The 27,256-nt window shown below is 43.2% G+C and overlaps 1 protein-coding gene across 1 annotated transcript in view; it reads left to right on the top strand.

The window, feature by feature from the left end:
• Positions 1–27,256, top strand: part of LOC127627699 (neurexin-1-like) — a 527,683-nt gene that overhangs the window by 100,676 nt on the left and 399,751 nt on the right. The window contains exon 5 of the mRNA XM_052104201.1: positions 21,671–21,685. Coding sequence (XP_051960161.1) covers positions 21,671–21,685 — 15 coding nt within the window. The remainder of the gene's footprint in view (positions 1–21,670; positions 21,686–27,256) is intronic.

Genomic DNA, 27,256 nt, shown 5'->3' with positions numbered 1-27,256 from the left:
TGATGCATATGAGACCACTTCAGCACTGGCTCCGGACTCGAGTCCAGAGGCGAGCATGGCGCCGCAGAACGCACAACGTAAAAGTTACTTCTGCCTGCCGCTAAACCTTCAAACCCTGGACAGACCTCTGCTTTCTAAGGGCAGGTGTACCCTTGCAGCAGGTGTCCCGATGCGTTCTGGTCACAACCGACGCTTCCAAATTGGGTTGGGGCACCGTGTGCAATGGGCGCTCAGCCGCAGGCCGGTGGAACCGAGGCCCGCTGCGCTGGCACATCAACTGCCTAGAGCTGCTGGCTGTTTGTCTGGCCCTGCAGAAGTTTCTCCCGTTAACTCGGAACAAACATGTCCTAGTCAGGACAGACAGCACCACGGTCGTAGCCTACATAAACCGCCAAGGCGGAGTACGCTCCCCCCACATGTCACAGCTCGCCCGTCGTCTCCTCCTTTGGAGTCAGCAGCGACTGGAGTCACTGCGCGCCACTCACATCCCCGGCAACCTCAATGTTATAGCGGACGCGCTGTCAAGACAAAGCTTGCCTGGCGGGGGAGTGGAGGCTCCACCCCCCAGTCGGTCCAGCTGATTTGGGACCGGTTCGGCAAGGCTCAGGTAGACCTGTTTGCCTCCCAAGAAACCTCCCACTGCCCGCTCTGGTATGCCCGGACAGAGGCTCCCCTCGGGGCAGATGCGCTGGCACACAGCTGGCCCGCGGGGCTGCGCAAGTACACATTTCCCCCAGTGAGCCTTCTTGCACAGGTGCTATGTAAGGTCAGGGAGGACGAGGAGCAAGTCATTCTGGTAGCCCCCTATTGGCCTACCCAAACTTGGTTTTCGGACCTCACGCTCCTCACGACAGCCCCTCCCTGGCGAATTCCCCTGAGGAAGGACCTTCTTTCTCAGGGACGGGGCACGCTCTGCCACCCACACCCAGACCTCTAGAACCTCCACGTCTGGCCCCTGGATGGGATGTGGAAGATCTAGCCGGTCTACCATCTACCGTTGTAGATACAATCAGCCAAGCCAGAGCCCCCTCTACCAGGCATCTTTACGCCCTAAAGTGGCGTCTGTTCGTGGACTGGTGTTCTTCCCAAGCCGAAGACCCGCAGAAGTGCGCAGTTAGGTCATTGCTCGTGTTTCTTCAGGAGAGGCTGGAGAGGAGGCTGTCCCCCTCCACCCTCAAGGTGTATGTCGCCGCTATCGTGGCCCACCATGACACGGTAGACAGAAAGTCTCTTGGTAAGCACGACTTAATCGTCAGGTTCCTAAAAGGTCCCGGATGATAGCTCCCTCTCGGCCTAACCTGTTCCCCTCCTGGGAACTCTCGGTCGTCCTTACGGGACTCCAGAGACCCCCCTTCGAGCAGCTTGACTCAGTTGGACTCAGGGCCCTCTCTCTCAAGACCGCCCTGCTGATCGCGCTCGCTTCTATCAAGAGGGTCGGGGACCTACATGCGTTCTCTGTTAGCGACGCTTGCCTGGAGTTCGGTCCGGCAGACACTTTTGTGATCCTAAGACCGCGACCGGGCTATGTGCCCAAGGTTCCTACCACACAATTCAGGGATCAGGTAGTGAACCTGCAAGCGCTGCCCCGGGAGGAGGCAGGTCCAGCCCTTTCACTGCTGTGTCCAGTACGTGCCTTACGTATCTACCTGGACCGCACACAGAGCACTAGACGCTCTGAGCAGCTCTTCGTCTGCTTTGGGGACAGCAGAAAGGGAATGCTGTCTCCAAGCAGAGACTCGCCCACTGGGTTGTCGACGCCATTTCCCTGGCTTATCACACCCAGGCCGTGCCCCCCCCTTTGTGGGTCCGAGCCCACTCCACCAGGAGTGTTGCGTCCTCATGGGCACTGGCTAGGGGCACTGCCCTAGCAGACATTTGTAGAGCAGCGGGCTGGGCAACACCTAACACTTTCGCGAGATTCTACAGTCTCCGAGTTGGGTCAGTATCGTCCCGTGTTCTCTCAGGTACCGAGCCCGTAGAACTCGGTGGCACGCTCACGATCTGACCGGGTGAATCGCTTGCACCTAGCGCCGTTCCCCCTAACCAGGGGAAACCGTACGCCTTCATTCCCAGGAGATCTCAGGTTTGGGACCTCCCCTCTCGGGTAGGCGTGGCCTCCGCAGGGTCTTCTCCGCCCTGAATAAGGGCTAAGACCCCCTTCCCTCAATGCGTGTAAGGGCCCCGGCCTAAGTTGCTCTATGCGAGAAACATGGTGAGAAAAGAGGCCCGGCCAGGCTTGGCCCGTTCCCAGGTTGGCAGCCAGCACCTTGTTCCCCCTTTCGGGGTAACGATAAGGAATCCTGATGGCTTAAATGGGGCATTGGGGAAGGGTACGTGCAGCCTGATACAGTTGGTCGTCCTGCACGTAAGAATACCTGCTCGCTCCTGTATCAGCAGTTCACGTACACGGCTCAGCGCGTGGCGCTTTTATAAGTGGACCCCTAGTGTCGCTTCTCTGACACAACGTGGAGAGAGCGACAGAAGGGGAACGTCTAGGTTACGTATGTAACCTCCATTCCCCGATGGAGGGAATGAGACGTTGTGTCTCCCCTGCCACGTCACTGAGCCGAGCCACTGTTGTGGCCGGACCATTTCCGGCTCCTCAGAAAAATCCTGAATGAACTCCCGTATTTGCGCCGCTTAAATACCCGTATGTCCGGGGGCGGGACATGCAATTACTGGTTGCCAACTCTCATTGGCCTTTTTTCATAGTCCAGAGGTGAATATCGGCGCTCAAGAGAGACCCCTAGTGTCGCTTCTCTGACACAACGTCTCGTTCCCTCCATCGGGGAACGGAGGTTACATACGTAACCTAGACGTTTTTATATGTTCATGATACCTACTGCATTAACTAATGTTTACAAATACAATCTAAAGTGTGACCTTAAAGATGGATAAAAATAATATAATTATTATAATATGATGATTATTTGTAGTGCAATCTTTGATTGGAGCACATATTCCTCATCATGCATTTTGCATAACGTGATAGAAATTATTCTCGAAAATTTCTAATGGTTGGCACATTTAACACACAGCCTGGTTAAGCTTGATTGCTGCTGGTTACTGACTAGGATCTATGTTTTTGTGCTGAAATACTTAATTTACCCCTAACTGTAAATTTGACCCGACATGCATTAATTTGTAGTATTACAGTTACATCTGCCACTTTAGTTGTTGTAGTTTAGTTAGTCAGGATTATTTTCAGTATTTCAGTTTGTAATTTGGAAATTGTTAACAAGCACACACATGATGTAATGCATCATGTTTATTTATTCTACAGATTTTTAAAGGATCTTCAGGATTTACAGGATTACAATATGAGCATTCAATAAAATCAGGCTGACTGTCCACCTGGAGTAAATTGACCCCTAGAGTAGTTGGGTCTTTGTATTATCCAGATGAATGGAACAGTGCTTTTTTTCTGATGGATTAGAGAGTTTCCTTGGCCCCAGGAGTCAGCTGAGGTCAAGACGAAAGAGAGTAGTGACTTTTAATTACTGTGTGGGGGGTTGCACACAGCATGTTAATTATTAGCTACTAATGAGTGACCTTAATTAGTCTTAAGTAGACTTTATTTACAACAGACCTTTCACCATTTAAAGCAAAGACTGAGCCCACATGAGCCTTTTGGAACTGGCCATAAATCCGAAGTTAAGAACGGGAGTAGCAGATGACCCAGCATGACATCTTTGCTCCCAGCTTATTTCTTTTGAGCTTGGGCTCTACACAGAGGAAACTAATGCAGCCTAGACCACTGCTGAAGGAAAAAGGACTAGTTTTTCTCAGTCTGGCCTCTGGCTGTGCTCGCAGATCAAACGTAACAAGATTGATCAGTTAGAGAGAAAAAAGGTGCTTTTTTTCATTTTTTCTGGGGTATCATATTGACCATAAAATCTGTAGGGAGTTTAGGTGCCAGTCCTGATATGTATTGCTCTCGAACAAACATTTTGAACTGGTTGTTTTCGAGAAAGACTAAAGCAACAAATCATCAATAATGTTTCATATTCCTTTTTTATGACATTACCCCAAAAAGTGTATTTTGTTTCACAAACCATTTTTGTATTTGTAGAGACATTGGGTCTTGTTCACTAATAATTGCTTGCTCATGTTCTTAAGTATATGCACAGAAAATGTTCTCAGACAACAGGTGCATATGCACATACATTTGTTCTTACCTTCATTCTAATGTTAATGAATCAAATTACTCTTAATGAGGGAGTGGATGGCCACAGTTAGTAATTTGCATAAAGATACGTTTTCGCCTGTGGGCACACTCAGCAAGATCCTCAAGTAAAGTCAAGTGTGTAAACCAATTTACACCTTTTATATAGGCTTAGAACACAGATGATTGGCTTAATTTTTATCAGAACCAATCAAGTTATAACAATTTTAGTTTCTCTAAAATAAGTTGCGTTGTAGGGTCAATTACAGTAGTTATACAATTTCTAATAATAATACAAATAATAATATATGTTTATATAATGTTTGTATGGCCACTAGGACACTGATTTTTACATATGTGGGATTTTTGAGTTGGTTCTAAATTTGATCTTAAATTCAGCATAAAAAAACATCCGTATGAACAGTAAGTGAATTAGACCCATTGGGCATAACCTAGTAGTTATTAGTGGTGAACAGTATGCCAATACCACTGTATTATCATAGTACTGAAGCCTTTAAATACTGGCAGTGCCACATTATTTTTTCAAACTTTAGTATCCTAAATAGGGTATCAAGTCAATTAGTACAATTAGTATATAATTTGCCCCAGCAAAATTTGAATCAATGTTATTTAAGTAATAAATAAAACAATATAATGACTGCATTATTTAAGTATATAGTTTTCCTGCGCTCCAACCAGTACAAAACTGACATTATGCTCATGTACACCCCTTGCAAATTTTTTTGACATATCAAGAAATTGGATACTTGTGGAGTGCGGTCTGTTTTTAACCTTCAGTGCTGTGGAAAAGTATTTGCCCCATTCTTAATTCTTCTGTTTTTTGTGTAAATCTCATACTAAATTGTTTTAAAAATGAAAACAAAATTGTACATAAAACAAACAAAGGCAATCTGAGTAAACAGAAAATAGAGTTTTTAAATGATAATGTTATTTATTGAAGCAATAAGGTTAACCAGATCCAACTGGGCCTGTGTGAAAAAGTATTTGCCCTTAGTTACTAAATTCCCAAATCTATGAAACTGCATTCATAATGGGGTTCAGCTGGACTAGAAATTGGACAGCACTACAAATAAACACCCAGACCTGGATGTCAAGGCTGAAAGAAATTCCAGAAATGATGAGGAAAAAGGTGCATGAAATATATAATTCTGGGAGGGGTTACAAAGCTATTTCAAAGGCTCTGGGACTCCAAATGGAGAAAACTTGGCACAGTAGTGAACCTTCCCAGAAGTTGCCGACCTTCCAAAAATTCTCCAAGAGCACAGCAAAGACTCATCCAGGGAGTCGCAAAAAAGCCAAGGACAACATCCAAGGAACTGCAGGCCTCTCTCTCATCAATAAGTCACTGTTCATGACTCCACTATCAGAAAGACACTGGCCAAAAATGCCATCCACAGAAGAGTGGCGAGGCGAAAAACACTGATAACCCAGAAGAACATAAAGGCTCCTCTGAATTTTCCAAAATACATCTTGATGATCCTTAAAGCTTTTGGGAGAATGTTCTGTGGACTGATGAGTCTTCTGTGGAACTGTTTGGAAGACAGGAGTACTGTTACTTTTGGCATAAATTAAACACAAAATTCCACAAAACGAACATCATACCAACGGTTAAGCATGGTGATGGTAGTAAGATGGTGTGGGGATGCTTGGCTGCTTCAGGGCCAGGGTGACTTGCAATAATTGAGGAAAACAAGAATTATGCTCTCTGCCAGAAAATCTTAAAGGAGAACTTCTGTTCATCAATCCATGAGTTGAATCTCAACCACAACTGAATTATGCAGAAAGTCAATGATCCAAGGCATAGGAGTAAGTCCACCTCTGAATGGCAAATTTAAGTTTTTGAGTGGCCTAGTCAAAGTCTTAACCTCAAACCTGATTGAGATGCTGAGCCAGGAACTTGAACGGGCAGTTCATGCTCGAAAACCCTCCAGTGTGGCTGAACTACAGCAGTTCTGCAAAGAAGAGTGGGGCAAAATTCCACCACAGTGTTATGAAAAACTGTTCTCCAGTTATCGGAAGCATTTGGTTTAGGGCTCTAATGATTCTCTGTAAAAAAAGGAACCGTACTGTTCGCCACCCATGGTTCGGGAAGCATTGGCACCATGGTTAGTTCACTTCACGTTTAATGACGCATCTGGAGCACAAGTTTTGTTCAAGAAAACAAAGCATCAGACAGACAGGCACAGTTACAACCTCTGGATATGGATATGCTCCTCCTGTGTTTCACATGGGTCAACTTGATGACATCACTGTTCTGCATGCATTGTGTGTAGTTAAAATGGCAAGTAGAGAAAATTAAATGCTGATAGAGAAGCCCCTTGTGTTTCTCCTTTCTGCGAACATTTTCTTTTGAAGTAAATTACAAAAGCGATGGTCAAAAGACATTTACAAAACAGGCACTGTTTGCAGACATCACTCGACAGGAGTGCTGTATACTGGTAATATATGTCAATAATGCTTGTGAGGGTTTAATTAAATGCACATGCAAGTTTTTCCTGTTTCCTTGCGCTGCTGTAATCTATCACGAGCGTCAATAATGCATTTTGATTAATGGCATAAAGATGCCGTTATAGTAATACATTGATACATGATTAATGATTTACACTGAGATCACCCAGGGAAAGAGCTGCAGGTAATCCAAAACTGCACACACTCCCATCCATTTTTAAGCAGGCACTCATTCGGACAGATATGAAACAATAACTAAAATGCTTGGGATATTCATGTGGGATTTCCACGTATTATTAAAATATTCAAGCAGCATTATCACATATCCCAATATATATATATATATATACCCATATATATATATATATATATATATATATATATATATATATATATATATATATATATATGAAAACTGTATTTTGTGTTTACTCAGGTTGCCTTTGCTTTATGTCATGTCTTGTTTGAAGATCTAAAACAGTTAAGGATGAAAAATATACTAAAACAGAAGAAATCAGGATTGGGGCAAATATTTTTCCACAGCACTGTACATTGTGAATGCAGAGGTTCACTTCATTTGTGTAATTGGAATTATTTTTGCATGTTAAAGTTTACCATAGAGTATATACAGTACATATAGGATTTGTAATGCATCGACACAGAGGAGGAGATGACAGAACTTCTCTAGATCTAGATTAAAGAACTGTCAACTACACATGAACAAATAGGTGTTCTTTCAGTTTTCTGTAAAAATTGCTCAGATTTAAGAGGACTGCATTGCAATGTAAAAATACTATAAAATATAGTAGTATTTTATAATCAGTTATTCTACAATAATTAAAAATGTTAACTCTCATGCATTATTATTATTACCGTAATTTCCGGACTATTGAGTGCACCTGAATATAAGCCGCACCCACTGAATTTAAAAAAAAATATTATTTTGAACATAAATAAGCCGCACATGTCTATAAGCCGCAGATGCCAAACAGTACATTAAAACAAATTAACTTTACACAGGCTTTAACCAAACACGGCTTGTAACAAAAATAAATAGGCTTTAAGGAAACACGGTGTGGCAGCGGGGGCGTGGTCAAGCGCCCGTCCGGGAGAGAAAAGCGGTAAGGGCGCTTACACCTGAGCTAAATTATTCCCTGCTGAAAAGTTTTCCCAAGAAGGACACGTGAAGCAGGGCACTTGACGTTCCAGGTAAGGCTTTTAATGGCCACAGCAATGTTTACAATCAATTTTATAAAGTTTCTCAATTCTTGGTCTTCTATGCGCCAACACTAGACTGACGTGTGTCTCTCTCTCTCAAGGCTCTGTGTCTGCTGCCTTTTTATGCCACTCTCCCCATGCTTACTGAAATTAGACACAGGTGTTAGACATAATTTAGCTCAGGTGTAAGCGCCCTTACCGCTTTTCTCTCCCGGACGGGCGCTTGACCACACCCCCGCTGCCACACACGGCTTGTAACAAAAAATAAAAAATTACCAGTAAACGGTAGCCTACCAAGAAAGTTCAGGTCACTATCTTCCTCCTCCTGTGCACTGAAACCACTGAAGTCATCTCCTTCGGTGTCGGAGTTGAATAGCCTCAGAATAGCCTCAGCTTTAGTTGCCTTTTTGCACTAGTCAATTCCTCACGCTGCTGTTTCCAACGTCTTATCATCGACTCATTAAGACCAAGCTCCCGTGCAGCAGCTCTATTTCCTTTTCCAACAGCCAGATCAATCACCTTCAACTTGAAAGCTGCATCATATGCATTTCTCCGTGTCTTTGCCATGATGAGGGTGACAAAATTACTACCGTAATCAGAATGATGGGAAGTTTGATCGCGCTCGATTTAATCTAAACAGTAAACAATAAAGTTGTTTGACCTTAACCCGTTCGGCAATTTCATTGGTCTATTGATAGCTTTATGCCGCCTAAAAACTGAGCACGTCACAGAATGTATAATTTTTTTTTTTATAAATTTTGAAAGCGGGAAAAATCCATTTATTAGCCACGTCATTGTTTAAGCCGCGAGGTGAGGTGGGAAAAAAGTTGCGGCTTATAGTCCGTAAATTATGGTATAATAAAATAAATATACAGTGCATCCAGAAAGTATTCACAGTGCTTCACTTTTTCCACATGTTGTTATGTTACAGCCTTATTCCAAAATTTATTATATTCATTATTTTCCTCAAAAATCTACAAACAATACCCCATAATGACAACGTGAAAGTTTGTTTGAAATTTTTATCAAATTTGTTAAAAATACAAAACGAAAAAAATCACATGTACATAAGTATTCACAGCTTTAGCCATGACACTCAAAATTGAGCTCGGGTACATCCTGTTTCCACTGATCATCCTTGACATGTTTCTTCAACTTGATTGGAGTCCACCTGTGGTAAATTCAGTTCATTGGACATGATTTGGAAAGGCACACACCTGTCTATATAATGTCCCACAGTTAACAGTGCATGTCAGAGCACAAACCAAGCCATGAAGTTCAATGAATTGTCTGTAGACCTCCGAGACTGGATTGTATCGAGGCACAGATCTGGGGAAGGGTACAGAAAAATTTCTGCAGCATTGAAGGTCCCAATGAGCACAGTGGCTTCCATCATCCATAAATGGAAGAAGTTTGGAACCACCAGGAAGCTGGCTGCCCGGCCAAACTGAGCGATCAGGGGAGAAGGACGTTAGTCAGGGAGGTGACCAAGAACCTGATGGTCACTCTGACAGAGCTCTAGCATTTCTCTGTGGAGAGAGGAGAACCTTCCATAAGAACAACCATCTCTGCAGCACTCCACCAATCAGGCCTGTATGGTAGAGTGGCCAGACGGAAGCCACTTCTCAGTGAAACTTTTGCCAAAAGGCCCCTGAGGGACTCTCAGACCATGAGAAATAAAATTCTCTGGACTGATGAAACAAAGATTGAACTCTTTGGCCTTAATGGCAAGGATCATGTCTGGAGGAAACCAGGCACCGCTCATCACCTGACCAATACCATCCATACAGCAAAGCATGGTGGTGGCAACATCATGCTGTTGGGATGTTTTTCAGCGGCAGGAACTGGGAGACTAGTCAGGATTGAGGGAAAGATGAATGCAGCAATGTACAGAGACATCCTTGATGAAAACATGCTCCAGAGTGCTCTGAACCTCAGACTGGGGTGAAGGTTCATCTTCCAACAGGACAACGACCCTAAGATAACAAATAAATGGCTATGGGACAACTATGTGAATGTCCTTGACTGGCCCAGCCAGAGCCCAGACTTGAACCCGATTGAACATCTATGGAGAGATCTCAAAATGGGTGTGCACCGATGCTCCCCATCCAACCTGATGGAGCTTGAGAGGTCCTGCAAAGAAGAATGCGAGAAATTGCCCAAAAATATGTGTGCTAAGCTTGTAGCATCATACTCAAAAAGACTTGAGGCTGTAATTAGTGCCAAAGGTTCTTCAACATAGTATTGAGCAAAGGCTGTGAATACTTATGTACATGTATTTTTTTTTGTTTTTAATTTTTTATAAATTTGCAAAGATTTCAAACAAACTTCTTTCACATTGTCATTATGGGGTATTGTTTGTAGAATTTTGAGTAAAATAATGAATTGAATCCATTTTGGAATAAGGCTGTAACATAACAAAATGTGGAAAAAGTGAAGCGCTGTTAATACTATATAAGGTTCTATTCTTTAACATTAGCAAATTATCTTAAACAAATAATGAACAATGGTTAATTGTCTTGGTTAATTTGAATTTCTAAATATAATGTTCCCCTTCTGTCAATCACTCGATGTTGTGTCGATTGTAGTGACGCAAGGGGTCTTCCTTGGGAGCCTTGCGTACCTCTGAACTTGAGAAAAGCCCAATTTGAAATTGGCAGACAGAATTTGCATGTCTCTCCCCCAGACATACGGGTATAAAGGGAGCAGATGTGCGTCTGTTTAGTCAGATTTTTTCTTCAGAGCCGAGTATTTGTGCAACAGCAAGCTGAGTTCACTACTGTTCCACTCACCTCTATTGACAAGAAGCACTGCTGTTGGATCTTATGGCGCATTTCCAGCTGGTGTTCTCCCACTCTGCACGCTGTACAGTCCACGCCCCTGGGCACTCCGACAGCACTTTCACTGCCTAAAAGAGTGTTTTCCACTCCTAAAAGTGTTTGTTTCTCTAAAAGAGTTTGAGTTTTCACTCATAAAAGAGCAATACACAGTAGGCGTTGAACTTTTTTTTCAGGACCCATCTTTTTAAAGATGTCTTTCCGCATCTGTGTAGTTCCTGGATGCGGTCGATTTCTCTCCACTTCTGACGGTCATAAAAGCTTCCTCGCATGCCTGGGCTGCAATCACACGCAGGCAGCGTTTTATGAATGGTTCATGTTCTCAGTGCGAGAACATAGCCATGGCAATGTTGAGGTCATGGCTTTCTTTCCTCATGAGAGAAAGCCACTTCAGCCACCCTCTGCATCGTTCCTTCTTCCCACGGGATTGAGGACGACCCAGCTGGCGATGAAGGCGATTTGGGGATGAAGACGGGCTCTGTTTCGCCGGGTAAACCCCCATGTTCGCTTGCTTCAGTCCGAGCTCGGGATGAGTGCGGCTCGCCTCGCGGCCAGACGGCATTCTCCCTTAAGCTCCCGGAATTGGATGACGACATCGCCGCTGCATCGGAGTGCGTCACAGTGGCGTCTGATGCTGATGACTCGTCTGGGCTGCCACTTTTGGGTCTGCTTGCCCAGTCTGAGGCTGACACACGTGAGTGCGAAACCTGACTAAACAGGCGCACTTCCGCTCCCTTTATACCCGTTTGTCCGGGGGCGGGACATGCAACATGGAACAGATGGAAAGTTTTGTTCACGGCTTGTCTTTCACTGTGTGAATCTTCCCTACATGGAACTGCTGTAACCTTTATACAATGTTTTTATTCAAGCAAAACTAGAGTAATGAGCACAAGCTGCTAATTGGGAAGAATGTTCTGGTAAACAGTCACGTGTCATTGTTGCAGCAACATTCCAGCGATGTTTAGTTTTCCATCTGCTTTTCATGAATTCATTGCATTGTGATGTTGCCTCGATTCAAAACTAGACACTTTGTGTTGAAGAAAATGTCAGCTATAAAGTAAGAGCCACACTCTGATGACAAGCAGTGATGCGGAGAGCTTAATAATATATAAAATAATAATATTCATATTTATCAGCTAGTTTTTATGTTTACCAAATGTTCTTTTTTTTCATTCCTTAACTATGGATACCTCCACTCTTGTGAAAAAGGTAATCAGTAGTTACCACTGTAAAAAATGGTAACCTGCAATTCTAACTTTAAGGATCAATTTCTACCTGACCTAACCCTTAACATTTATTTTGTTGGTATAAGTTGGTACAGTCTATTTGATTCAGACATATTAAATTAAATTTTTGTACTTGAATCAAACCAGTTAATTTAAAGATGTTAAACAAGGTGTTAATATCAAGTAACTTTTTAGACATTATGTCCAGTTATTTTGTCTATTTTTTCTCCACTAAATAAAATTGTTCCAAATGATGCCAAAGCAGCATGTACTGTTGCATTTTGCCTGACAGTTTGTCAGAAATGGCCAGTGATGTACTAAATATCATCAGTCTTGGAGCGCTGCTTGTCCAATTAAATTAGATGACTGGAACTAAATGTTGTATAGTCTCTCCTAGTCCTTAACTGTGATGTTTATAATGGCAGACATTTAATAAACCGTAAAATGAGATATGTCTGCTGGCCAATTTACTATGTGTTAAACAAAATGAGTGCTGTTTTCATGTTGGCTAGTCGTGGCAGCGCGGCATGGTGGCTCAGTGCACTGTCAGGTAGCACTGCCTCCTCACAGCAAGAAGGTCCCCTGTTCGAGTCCCGGCTCACCCAGGGCCTTTCTCTGTGGCGTATGCAGGTTCTACCTGTGTTTGCGTGGGTTTTTAAAAAAAAATCTCTTAAAAGCACAAAAAAATATTGGTTCTCCATCAAAACACACTGAACACTATTACTTCAACAGATTATATCATTATTGTTATTTTTGTTTAAGCATTGTTAATAATTTAATAGTATTAAATTATTATTAAAATTAATCTATGCCATGCTATTCATTTTCATTTTTAAGCACAAATGGAAGTTGCTGGTCCAGGTTGAGACATATATCTGCTTCTATGAGAGTGTAGCTGTCAGCTTCTCCTCTTTTCACCTGCACAGGTGATAGTAAAGCGGTTAAAATAGCGCAGTTGTTGCTTCAGAAATGTATCAAGTGTCCCTTAAGCACTGTTCTATCTGTTTGCCTTTATCATCAGGTGTGCGCACTGTCCTGACAAATGCCAATGAAATGGAGAGTGCGCAAGAGTAGAGAAAGAAAAACGAATTAAATGAAAACATCAGCAACATCTCCCGAACAGCTGCCTAGTCATTCTTTTCTTCTGTGTTTTCCCCCGTTGTGTGTAAATCAGTGCAATTATAGTTGCGGGCTCGTCTTTCATGTTGTTTGTTTGCTTCTTATCATGAATAAACTCTCCCATTGCTATTTGCCTGGGTTTGTGAAATAATTTCAGGATCGTAGTTTCATTTGGGCACAAATGGTCATGTGTTTGATACAGCTGGTCTGCAAACAGTCATGTTTGTGCACTTGACTTTAGTGTATGCACTTAACGCACATCTTTGTTTCTATCTGTCTTTGGCGTGCACCATTTTTAATTACATGGCCTATTTTAATAACCACTCTGTGGCAGCGGGGGCGTGGTCAAGCGCCCGTCCGTGAGAGAAAAGCGGTAAGGGCGCTCACACCTGAGCTAAATTATGTCTAACACCTGTCTCTAATTGCAGTAGCGTGAGGAGAGCGGATAAAAAGCCAGCAGCCACAGAGCATGGGGAGAGAGCCTGACACGAAGCAAAGAATAGTTGTAAACTAAATTAAGTAAATTAACTGTAATAATAAAGCTTACCCCTTAAGCTGACATCTGTTTCCGTCCCTTCCTTGGTCCACGACTAGAAGGATCATCTTTTTTTCCAAGTTATGGAGCAGAGTCGCCCCATAGAGTCCTCCCAGCTGGCGGAAGTCCTCCAGTCCCTCGCTACTCTCCATCAGGGACACCAACAGGCTCTGGTGGAGCTCCGACAGGACCAGGATCGCCGGTTCTTTGAAATAATGCGGGCTCAAGCAGAAGACCGGCTTGCCATCCGAGCCTCTTCAGCCAGGAGGCTGCTCCAGACGCAGCCGCGACCCACGGACCCCAGCGCCACACTGCCCCCACCCTCGCTACAGAAGATGGGGCGGCAGATGATCCAGAGGCGTTCCTGGACCTCTTTGAGCGCACGGCGGAAATTTGGGGTTGGCAGCGACCAGTGGACAGCCCGCCTCGTCCCTCTCTTGTCCGGGGAAGCACAGCTCGCGGCACAACAGCTTCTGGCAGCAAGCCTCCTGGCTTATACCGACCTGAGGAGAGCCATCTTGCAACGGGTTGGTCGGAGTCCGGAAGAAAGTCGCCAGCTCTTCCGGGCCTTGAAACTGGATAAATCCGACCGCCCGTTTGCGTTCGCCCAGCGGCTCCGTGATGCCTGTCGGAGGTGGCTGTTTGCGGAGGACCGTGACGTCGAGGAGCTGGTCGATCAGGTGGTACTGGAGCAGTTTGTCCAGCGCTTGCCCCGGAAAACGGCGGAGTGGGTCCAGTGCCACCGCCCGGCGTCGCTGGAGGAAGCAGTACGGCTCGCGGAGGACCACATGGCGGCGATTCCCAGGGCGGATGAGCCCTATCTCTCTCTCTCCCTTCCCTGTGTCTTCCCTGTTTTCTCCCCTCCCTCTTCCCTCTCTCTCTGCTTTCTCCCCAGGGTCCGTTCCTGCCCCCGCAGGTCGCGGAGGATTCACGAGACCAGCTTCCCGGCCGTGGGAAAACCCGCCTACCCCTTCCCGTCCTTCAGCCGCTCTCCTCCTCAGGTGAGACGCCCGCCAGCTGCAGGTGCGGCCGTGGCGCCTGGGCGGTCTGCTGGAGGTCGCGGAGACCGGACCACTTCCGGGATCAGTGTCGCTGATGGAAATAGGGGCGGTGGTGCGGGTCTCCGACTTCCCGCAGGCTGCCCCGATCGGGCTGGAGCGTGCCGTGTTCGGTAAGGATCCAGGGGGTACATACCAAGCATTGTTGAATACCGGCTGTAACCAGACCTCCATCCACCGGCGCTTGGTTCAGCCGGGGCTTTGGGTGTAGCTAAACTGGTGAGGGTGAGGTGTGTGCATGGGGATGTTCACAAGTATCCCATGGTGACCTTGGCGATTAAATTCAGGGAAAAAACCATAGTGTGGAGGCAGCGGTTAGTTCCGCCTCACCCATCCGCTAATCTTGGGTACCGATTGGCGAATTTTAAAGATATTTTAGAGGGTATTTGTGCGGATGGGACCTGCATAAAGAGGTGTCGCGGTGTGCGATGCTTTGGCAGGGAGGCGGGCAGGGGCAGATCCTCGGCTGCTCTGAATGGCGAGGGAAGAGGCTGAGATGGCCGCCCCTCCTCTCAGGGAATTCCCTGAGGGGACTTTCCTCTGGAGCAGTCGCGGGACGAATCCCTTAAACATGCTCTTGACCAAGTGAGAGTAATTGATGGTCAACAGCTCCGGCCGGGCATCGCCATTTCATACCCATATTTTGCCATGATTAGAGATCGGTTATATAGAGTGGCGCAGGGCGGCTCAAACAAAGGAGGAAATAGCGCAATTGTTGATTCCACGGAGCCGCCGGAAATGGTCTTCCAGGCGGCTCACTATAATCCTATGGCGGTCACCTAGGGGAGCGGAAAACACTTCTCCGTCTAATAGCCCGTTTCTATTGGCGGGCATTGGCGGTGATGTCCGCAGGTGGTGTCGCGGCGTGCCGTGAATGTCAGCTGGTAAACCCACCGGCCACCCCAAAAGCGCCATTGCGCCCTCTACCATTGATCGAGGTCCCCTTCGAAAGAATTGTGATGGACCTCGTCGGGCCATTAGAGCGGTCAGCACGCGGACATCAGCTCGTGTTAGTCCTAGTGGATTACGCGACGCGATATCCGGAAGCAGTGCCTCTGAGCAACATCTCAGCGCGTAGTGTTGCAGGGGCACTCTTCAAGATAATCTCCGGGTGGGGATTCGAAAGAAATCCTCACCGATCAAGGCACGACTTTTATGTCACGAACGCTCGCGAACTTCACGAGCTCTTGGGCATTAAATCGATTCGCACTAGCGTTTACCACCCGCAGACTGATGGCCTAGTGGGCGATTTAATAAAGCGCTCAAGAACATGATTCAGTAAATTCATACACGATGACGCTAGAAATTGGGATAAGTGGCTAGACCCCCTGTTGTTTGCGATGCGAGAGGTCCCACAAGCCTCCACAGGGTTCTCCCGTTTGAGCTACTGTACGGGCAATGCCCCGCGGTGTCCTTGGCGTCATCCGTGGCGTGGGAGGAGGACCTTCTAATAGCAAAAATGAAATTCAGTTCGTTCTTGATCTTAGAGCAAAACTCCACACACTGGGGCGCCTAACACAGGAGAATTTGCTCCAAGCTCAAGAACGCCAGCGCCGGCTGTATGACAGGGGTGCTTCGGCTACGAGGAATTTGCACCGGGAGATAAGGTACTCGTATTACTCCCAACATCGAGCTCTAAATTACTACGCCAAGTGGCAAGGACCCTTTGAGGTCACACGACGGGTAGGGGATCTCGATTATGAAGTTAAGCGTACCGATAGAGGGGCACATGTCAAATTTATCACCTCAACCTCCTGAAATTATGGAGAGAGGCGGCCTCTGTGGCGTTGGCCACGGTAGTTCGGAGAGGGCGGAGCTCGGACCGGAGGTAAACAAAAACTACAATCTTAACACTCCGGTTACTTGTGGAGACCAACTCTCACCGCGGCAACTCACAGAGGTTTCTGGATTACAAAAGGAATTTGCTGATGTGTTTTCCCTCTACCGGGCAGTACAACCATCATACAGCACCACATCGAGACCGAGCCGGTAGCGGTGGTGCGTTGCCGCCTATCAGCTTACCCGAACATAAAAAGAAAATAGTACGGGAGGAATTAGATGCAATGCTTGATATGGGCGTAATAGAGGAATCCCACAGTGATTGGTCCAGCCCGGTTGTTCTTGTTCCCAAGAGTGATGGGTCTGTTCGATTCTGTGTGGATTACAGAAAAGTCAACGCGGTGTCTAAATTTGGCGCGTACCCAATGCCCCGTGTTGATGAACTGCTCGATCGGTTAGGTACTGCTCGATTTTATTCGACCTTGGATTTAACAAAGGGTTACTGGCAGATCCCCTTGACACCAATGTCCCGTGAGAAAACAGCCTTCACTACGCCGTTTGGATTACACCAATTTGTGACGCTTCCTTTCGGTTTGTTTGGGGCCCGGCCACGTTTCAGCGACTCATGGATCGGATCCTCAGACCGCACACAGCGTCGCCGCTGCCTATTTAGATGATATTATCATTTATAGCAATGATTGGCAGCGGCACATGCAACATCTGAGGGCCGTCCTGAGATCGCTGCGGCGGCGGGCTCACAGCAAACCCTAAGAAGTGCTGCGATTGAGCGTGTGGAGGTACGGTATCTGGGGTTCCACTTGGGTCATGGCCAGGTGCGTCCCCAAATTGATAAGACTGCGGCGATTGGGACTTGCCCTAGACCTAAGACCAAAAAGGGGGTGAGGCAGTTCCTGGGGCTGGCTGGCTATTACAGAAGATTTGTGCCTAATTATTCGGACGTCACCAGCCCGCTGACTGACCTCACTAAAAAGGGGGCTCCAGATCCGGTCCAATGGTCAGAGCAGTGCCAACAGGCGTTTACACAGATTAAAGCTGCACTTTGTGGGGGGCCGCTTTTGCATGCACCTGACTTCTCTCTCCCTTTTGTTTTGCAGACGGACGCTTCAGACAGAGGGCTGGGGGCCGTACTCTGCAGGTGGTGGAGGGAGAGGAGCCCGGTGCTGTACATTAGCCGGAAGCTCTCCTTAAGGGAGACTAAGTACAGCACCGTAGAGAAGGAGTGTCTGGCCATCAAGTGGGCGGTCCTCACCCTCCGATACTACCTGCTGGGGCGGGCCTTCACCCTCTGCTCGGATCATGCCCCACTGCAGTGGCTCCACCACATGAAAGATACTAGCGCCCGGATCACCCGTTGGTATCTGGCCCTCCAGCCTTTTAGTTCAAGGTGGTCCACAGACCGGGGTGCAGATGGCTGCCGCTGACTTCCTCTCCAGAAATGGGGAGTGGTAGGCAGGCGGATGACGCCCGGCCTGAGTCGGGCGGTGGGGGTATGTGACAGCGGGGCGTGGTCAAGCGCCCGTCCGGGAGAAAAGCGGTAAGGGCTCACACCTGAGCTAAATTATGTCTAACACCTGTCTCTAATTGCAGTAGCGTGAGGAGAGCGGATAAAAGCCAGCAGCCACAGAGCATGGGAGAGAGCCTGACACGAAGCAAAGAATAGTTGTAAACTAAATTAAGTAAATTAACTGTAATAATAAAGCTTACCCCTTAAGCTGACATCTGTTTCCGTCCCTTCCTTGGTCCACTTCACACACTCATAACTTCTTCTGGGGAAGCTTTAACACATTATTTAAAGTCCATTTAATGTGTATTTGCATCGGTTCTGATAATTTGTGCCCTTCATTTGTAGTACTAAATGCATCTCCCTGGCTAGATCCCCTCTGGTTTAGCAACAGGTAGATTAGATGAGCAAAGCCAATGTTTCTGTTCTTCCAGTCTTTAAGAATGTGATTGTTTACTGTAGAGGTGAAGACCCTCTCACTATTAGTGTGTGAGTGACCCGTAGGGTGTATGGGCTGCTGAGGGAACAGCTGCATTCACTGATAGCAAGATCTACAGAAGCCACAACACAGCATCCTCATTTAGAGGCATCTGGAGGACCAGCTTGTGAGGAAACCAAATAATACCTTATTTGCTAAGGTATTAGTTAAACAAAATAGCTCCGTGAACTCTAAATAACTTTTTCGAAGGGGAATTTTTTTATTTTTTATTATTGAATTGATTTAGATGGTTTCCCTACATTCTTCCACATGGATATTAGGAAAATGTCAAAAGTTCTTTATCATCAAATAAACTGTTATGCAATCATGAATCTTGTAAATTCTGGAGAGGTTTGTATGTTGAAATAGCTGTCAAATATGCTCCCTCTGATTGTTTGAGAAATAGTATTATTGGGATAAATACCTTTACAGAAAGTGATGCATAAAGGACTGCATGAAGCAAAGATGTAATGTATATTTTGTAATGTATACAAAAAACACTGAAGTCTAATGAATTGTGAACCCCAACAACTGCAGTGCAATGCATTTGTTGCATTACAAAGTGCATGCCAATTTCAGCAGCTTTCTCGCATTAAACACCTTTCTGGTGTAGAGTATGAATGGAAAATCATGAACTCATTAATTCTGAATGCAATGCACACATTTGTGCGAAGGATCCTAAAACCCCCACACCCTGTGATTAACCCATCTAAATCACCAGGTAGCGCCAGCAAGTCTGGGAGTTAGAATGCTTCTTGACGTTTTTACAACCCAAAGAGCCTCTCCAGAGACACTAGTGATATCGCCATCTACACACTGAAAATCTATACACGTTCATACCATTTAAAACTAAAGAAATGGCTTATTTTATGGAAATATGTTTTATTCCCGTATGCTTGGGTATTTCTGCTGTTATATCAAACTAGATAAGATTGTTTAGTTGTGTAGTTAAACTCTGAGGCCTTATATAAAGGGTCTTAAAATATATATTCACTTTTAAGTGTACCAAATACAAGTTTCTTGGTATCAAATTAAACGACTTACAACTCGCCCTAGCTGAATATATATATATATATATATAAGGTTACATTAAAATGTATTCTGCTATGTTTTACCATCTTTTGAGTGATTCAAACCACATCCAGGACCCTGTCATAAATTAGGCAAATGAGTAGCCTTGACAAGACAAAGGGAACCACCTCGCGCCAAAACTGAGGAGCCTCATTGGGTCATTCCTCCCAAAGGAGGCGTGACCTCCCTACCTTAAAAGTCAGGATTTGGTGCGGAATCACTCTCTTCCTCTTCCGCTCTTCTCTTACTTTCTCTTCTGAACCTCTTCAAGTTTCTTCAACTTCTTTTCGAACTCTCGTCAGACATGTCTTTTGTTTTATTTGGCGTTTATCTCAGTCTTTTTCTTGTCTCCGGACAAAGCTCAACACTCTACGTTTTTGGAGCAGTCCGATATCCTCCGGGTGAAAGGACTCTCTCTCAGTTTCAACCATTACTCCTAAGATGCTTTGAACTTCCCGCGAGCGGTCCACGCTCGAGAAGCACCAAGAGAAATCCTCCATCTCACGGACGCAATGAGGACATTCACGCACACACGCAGTCTTGTTCAGCGACACAAAGGTCCATTTTGCAAGTATTATCCCATCTAAATTCAAATGCGTTAAAGTGTGTAAGTCCCTTGCTGGCTCTTAAGGTTTAACTGTTGTAACAAATCTCTTATTTTCCTTACTGTTTTACTTTGTTTGTTCTATGTTAAATGTTTGTTGTTAAATGTGTTCTATGTTTGTTTAAGTGTAGTGATATATCCTAGTTCCTTGTAGTAAACCCAGTTATACGCTTGATTGTCTGTGTTTGTTGGTCATAAAGCAAAGCCTCTTTAATGTGCGATCTAAAGCTACGAGCTGATATTATCAAAGTAAGTTAACGTGCTTTGATTAAGTAGGCCTATACTAAGAATAAACCTTCTGGAGAATTGATCACGAGTATTTAGCAAAGTGGTTTGCTGGACGAACTGGTTAGTTGCGGTACGGGTTAATTCCATTAAGGTGTTCTGAAAATTAATACAGCCTGTCTGCATACGATGTATATTCCTAATTAATTATAATTCGTTGTGTTTAATTATCTATATATATCTGAAGCAGACTTTTGGGCTATATAACCCCTGTTTTGGGGCAATTTAGAATGTATTGGTATCTGGTTCAAACCGTATGATTAATCATTGATTACAATCATTAATATTAATTGTACATTCCCCAAACCTGAATCAAGAAACCCTGCACTGGTGTACGTGTAAATTAGATATTATAATTGAATATTTGCAGAAGTTATTACTCTACCCCCTCAGTAATGTCATTAACGACAGCTCAACCAACATGTGGCAACATAAGTTGTGACTACCTAGTTATTTCTACAACAATGCATCGTACTATGGTGGTTACGCAGTGATGTTGTATGGGAAACGCACCCCAGGTTGAGATTTGTTTCAGAACACCGTGAACTAGTGCACATCATCATTAGTAGCATCATTATTTTAGGCAAGCCTTTTTTTTTTTTAAAAAAAAACCTTACTGAATTTAAAATATTGGTTATACACAAAGTGTTTGATTAAGACATTAAATTAATACAGTTATTTTCAGGGAGGATTCTCAGAGTTGTCTGCACTTTTTCCTCACCACTATTTAGAATTCAGCTCATTTCCTCAGTATTATGGCTGCTTTGACTACCAGGGATCTATGGCACTTTTATATTCATAGTTTGCCAACAGAGCAAAATTAATTCTTTCAATGTAGTTAATGTGCTATGCAAATGAGTTATATTTCAGTATTCACTTAAAGAACTGTTGGCATTATTTCACTGGGAAAAGCTATTTATTCTATAATATACTGTAATTTGTATTTTATTTTCTTCCTTTTTGGGGTCGTGAATAGGACTTATGATCCATCATGATTCTATTCCTTTATTTTTTAACTACATTTTTCTTTGTGCACTCCCCAAAGCAGGAAAAAATGTCTCACTACTCATTTTAAGATACTGTTATTCTTTTTTTTTTTTTGTAAATTGGCATGCATGCCAGTGAGAATTATCTCAATTGGATTAAATGTGTGTCTTGAGATTTGAATTATATAATTTCTTTGAGAACCAAAAATGTGACTTGAAAAGACAATGAGCTGAGGTTCTGCTTTATGCTTCTTTTATCTTTTAACCAAGTTCTGGAACAGTGCATCTGACTTTGTACTTTTCAATTCTTTTCTTCAGGTAATCCAGAACCAGGTAAGAATCATCTTTTATTCTTCTCAATTTTCATAATACATTCCCAACCCTCCTCCCCTAAGAGAGCACAATATTGCTGAAAGCTTTTTGATATGCACATTTTCTCTTTAAGTATAGTCGCTGGGGCCTAGATGTGGTGTTCTGCTTGAACATTTCATAGCTGAAGATATGTTTTGTGAGCAATTTTGATTTTAGCCAGTGAGAGAAGTATATATATATATATATATATATATATATATATATATATATATATATATATATATATATATATATATATATATTTAACTGCAGCTGTTTTTTTTGTGTGGAAACTGTTAGGTTGCGAACGTGAATTGAATTGTAATATCCCGGGCGCACATTGCCTATATCTGCACATTACATCAGAACAGACAGCTAGAGTGCCCAGGAAGCTTTGAAGTGCTTTGAAAGCTTTTATAAATTTGAACGCTCTTACACACGTTACACTTTAGACAACGGCACAAAATTTTTTATTTGAGGTGATTGACACAAACGTCGTGTTTTCATGTCCATGCCTTTCCATGCTGAAATAACCATCCGAAGCAAATATTCTGCTGAATTTTGTCACATTGATTTTTTCAGGAGCTTAGGTATATTGGTGTACTCTGCTGTCATTTATTTAGAGTACTGTATCACAGATCTGAACTTGCCATATCATCACTGCCAGGTGACTTAAGATAAAAGACTAACTGATCTACAAAATAACATTTTCAGTGATTTGACCAACACTTCCATGGGTTGTATAAGGTATTGGCCACACCAGTTACATTGACCGGAAACAAAAATTGTGCACACACTCTGTTACACGTGGCAGCTATGCTATTTATCCCTTGAATTATCTTACATTCTTATTTGAATTCTTGGACAATGTATTGTACTGTATAGTATGTTTATATTACATGCTATAATATACAGTGGCCCAAAATTAATGGTCAAAAATGAGTTGACTATTTTTGCAATTACCTTTTAACAACTGGTCTCAAGGTAATATTAGTGGATGTATGAAGACAGTTTCCCTCGAGTTCACACAGGTGTCCTAACAAAGTAACCACAGGTGAATTCCTCACATTATATGGGCAAGTTTGATAACCGTGAAGTCTCCAAATATATATATATATATATATATATATATATATATATATATATATATATATATATATATATATTATTGTATTTATTTTCTCCCCAAATTTTGGCATACCCAATTCCCAATGCGTCTCGTGGTGGCATAGTGACTCGCCTCAATCCAGGTGGCGGAGGACGAATCTCAGTTGCCTCCAAATATATTTTGTCTTCTTTTCAATAGTTTTATCATTTTAAAGCAATTAAGGTAAGCTTTTTTTATTTGTATTTTTTTTATTTTGAACTTGTTCTATCTTTCTTTAGAATAAATGTCTCTTGGTTTGATATAGTTTTTAATCTATTGCAGTGATATTCATTCATTTTAAAGTGTGAATGAAGTAGTTCCTCTCAAAATAAAAATTCAGTTGTCATTTACTCACCATCATATTGTTTCTATTCCCAATAACTTTCTTTCTTCTGAGGAACACTAAGGTTGGGCGATATGATGATATACAGTGGGGCAAAAAAGTATTTAGTCAGCCACCAATTGTGCAAGTTCTCCCACTTAAAAAGATGAGAGAGGCCTGTAATTTTCATCATATGTACACTTCAACTATGAGAGACAAAATGAGGAAAAATATCCAGAAAATCACATTGTAGGATTTTTAATGAATTTATTTGCAAATTATGGGGGAAAATAAGTATATGGTCACCTACAAACAAGCAAGATTTCTGGCTCTCACAGACCTGTAACTTCTTCTTTAAGAGGCTCCTCTGTCCTCCACTCGTTACCTGTATTAATAGCACCTGTTTGAACTTGTTATCAGTATAAAAGACACCTGTCCACTACCTCAAACAGTCACACTCCAAACTCCACTATGACCAAGACCAAAGAGCTGTCAAAGGACACCAGAAACCAAATTGTAGACCTGCACCAGACTGGGAAGACTGAATCTGCAATAGGTAAGCAGCTTGGTGTGAAGAAATCAACTGTGGGAGCAATTATTAGGAAATGGAAGACATACAAGACCACTGATAATCTCCCTCGATCTGGGGCTCCACGCAAGATCTCACCCCGTGGGGTCAAAATGATCACAAGAACGGTGAGCAAAAATCCCAGAACCACACGGGGGAACCTAGTGAATGACCTGCAGAGAGCTGGGACCAAAGTAACAAAGGCTACCATCAGTAACACACTACGCCGCCAGGGACTCAAATCCTGCAGTGCCAGACGTGTCCCCCTGCTTAAGCCAGTACATGTCCAGGCCCGTCTGAAGTTTGCTAAAGAGCATTTGGATGATCCAGAAGAGGATTGGGAGAATGTCATATGGTCAGATGAAACCAAAATAGAACTTTTTGGTAAAAACTCAACTCGTGTTTGGAGGAGAAAGAATGCTGAGTTGCATCCAAAGAACACCATACCTACTGTGAAGCATGGGGGTGGAAACATCATGTTTTGGGGCTATTTTTCTGCAAAGGGACCAGGATGACTGATCCGTGTAAAGGAAAGAATGAATGGGGCCATGTATCGTGAGATTTTGAGTGAAAACCTCCTTCCATCAGCAAGGGCATTGAAGATGAAACGTGGCTGGGTCTTTCAGCATGACAATGATCCCAAACACACCACACAGGCAACGAAGGAGTGGCTTCGTAAGAAGCATTTCAAGGTCCTGGAGTGGCCTAGTCAGTCTCCAGATCTCAACCCCATAGAAAATCTTTGGAGGGAGTGTTCCATGTTGCCCAGCGACAGCCCCGAAACATCACTGCTCTAGAGGAGATCTGCATGGAGGAATGGGCCAAAATACCAGCAACAGTGTGTGAAGACTTACAGAAAACGTTTGACCTCTGTCATTGCCAACAAAGGGTATATAACAAAGTATTGAGATAAACTTTTGTTATTGACCAAATACTTATTTTCCCCCATAATTTGCAAATAAATTCATTAAAAATCCTACAATGTGATTTTCTGGATTTTTTTTCCTCATTTTGTCTCTCATAGTTGAAGTGTACCTATGATGAAAATTACAGGCCTCTCTAATCTTTTTAAGTGGGAGAACTTGCACAATCTTTTGCCCCACTGTATATCATGTCGGCGATATAAAGTGTCAATCGATAGAGATTTTGCTATTTCATGTATATCGTGATATGTGATCCATGTGCGCAGCCTGGGCTTATCTATCAGTTGTCTATCTATTGGCTTCATGTGAGACTGAGAGATTTTAAGAAACATGGATAGGGTTTTTGTGGCATTAATGCACTTTAGGTGGCTGGCCAAGCAAATTCAATGACATTCATCTTGCATTTGGCGATTCATAAGTGCTTAATATGCTTCTCATCTGACATGCTCATCTGTGTTTCATCTCTGGAGTACACAAGTGCGTGCGAATCCAGCAGGCTTCCTGAAATTTTTATAGGATACCAAAGAGTGAAATCACTCTTGCTTCTCAATCTTTTTGACAGGAAATCCCTAAAAAAATAATCTCCACAGAACAGGACGACCCCCAAACAAGTTAAGAAAATGGAGTGGAGCTTGTTATTAAAACATCTGTTGTGTAGGTTCAAAATAGCAAAACAGAGCAGCAAAACAGAGCAGAAAAATTTAATCTGCAAACTGTCGCACGACGATATTCACTCATAATACAAGCGATTTTATTATTTCCTCTAATGAAGCATGCAAAAGAATATTATGAAAGCCAAAAGATTTGCTCCACAATAGTTCTGTCATATTTATTTTCTGAAAGATGTGAAATAATTTTGGATATTTTCTGCAAGAAGTATTTATTTTCGTTGTTTTTTTGGTTTGTTTGTTTTTTTACTTTATTTTATTTTGTTGCATTGCTTTGGGATGATCTTGAGTTTCCTGAGGAAAGTTTATAATAATAATAATTAGAGGGCAACCGATTTTGCCAATACTGGTAACTTAAGAGGTGGAAATGGCCAATAACCAATTGAATGTCTAATAGGTTTGGAATGTAAAAAAAAAAAATATATATATATATATATATATATATATATATATATATATATATATATATAAGAATCTTTCCTTACGGTAACAGGCATAGACATAAGGCCCCAAAATGAATAAAATCCCAGATTAAACAAAAATAGAAAAATTTGATTTGGTACATAATGTGTGACATTTAAATATAAAAACCCCAAAACATACAAGGGGCTGTTAATTTGAAATTGCAGAGATCTGGTTCAGTTACAGAGCTCTACAGTATATTTAAGAATTTACCAAATTAAGCTTTTTAGAACATATGTATTCACCAGATGAAGAGTTTGTTTATATATTTGACCAGATTTAAATGGGAATAAGGTTTTATTATTATATAATAACAAAATATGAAGTTTGAGACAATTCATGTGCTGATAGGGCTGTTGCAATCGGAAAAAAAAAAATCGGAAAAAAGAAAAACGTGTCCATTACAGCGCCAACCGCCATCCATCCCTCTAAACTCAAACAGTCTATGTACGAAGGATTGCTCAAGTCTGGTGCTTCTGTACAAATTTTGTGAGACAGAATTACACAACAGAAAATCTATAAAACAAACTCCAGCCAACAGGTGGGTGTAAACAGTTCAATGGAAAGGAGGAGGCGAGATCCGGCCTGGCGATATAAACAATACTTTAATGATTAACTTAAACAAAAGACAAACACACACACATGACGGACATGTCCGTAAATGATCTCTCTCTCGTCACACCACCGTCCGCAATCGGCTTTATCCATCTTTGAGGCTTAATTAGCCTGATAAGGGACCGGGTGTGTATAATCATGACCTGGCTCCACCCTCCGCCCTGTCACAGTGGGATAAACACAAAGACGTGTAGATTCCTCCACATAACTGTTCCGAAGGTGTGTTCTTCTACAAAACAAACTCCAGCCACAAGGCAGAACCAGTACAACAAGAAACAATAAAGGCACCCAGTAAAGTGAATGTTCAGTGAGTCAGTTCCACTCAGCTGTTACATGAGTGCAAAAAAAGCCCTAATTACTGCACTGCTTTTCCACAAATATAGAAACAATAAAGGTGCCCAGTTTCCTTGGAGAGTCAAGTGAATGTTCAGTGAGTCAGGTCCACTCAGCTGTTACATGAGTGCAAAAAAAAAGCCCTAATTACTCCACTGCTTTTCCACAAATATAGAAACAATAAAGGCGCTCAGTTTCCTCGGAGAGTCAAGTGAATGTTCAGTGAGTCAGGTACACTCAGCTGTTACAAAAAAGCCCTAATCACTCCACTGCTTTTCTACAAATACTCCACAGAACAAACTCCAACCAATAGGCAGCATAAGCACAAAGAACATACAGATTTATCCACAACACTGTTACGAAGGAGTGTTATTTCACAATACAAACTCCAGCCGCTAGGCAGAACCAGCACAAAAAGAAACAAAGAAGGCGCTCAGTTCCTCGGATGGTCAAGTGAATGTTCAGTGAGTCAGATCCACTTAGCTGCATAGACAGTGTCACACAATAATTTACTC

Source organism: Xyrauchen texanus, chromosome 34 (assembly GCF_025860055.1).
Source record: "Xyrauchen texanus isolate HMW12.3.18 chromosome 34, RBS_HiC_50CHRs, whole genome shotgun sequence".
Lineage (NCBI taxonomy): Eukaryota > Metazoa > Chordata > Actinopteri > Cypriniformes > Catostomidae > Xyrauchen > Xyrauchen texanus.
This window is presented reverse-complemented; position numbering and strand designations above follow the sequence as displayed.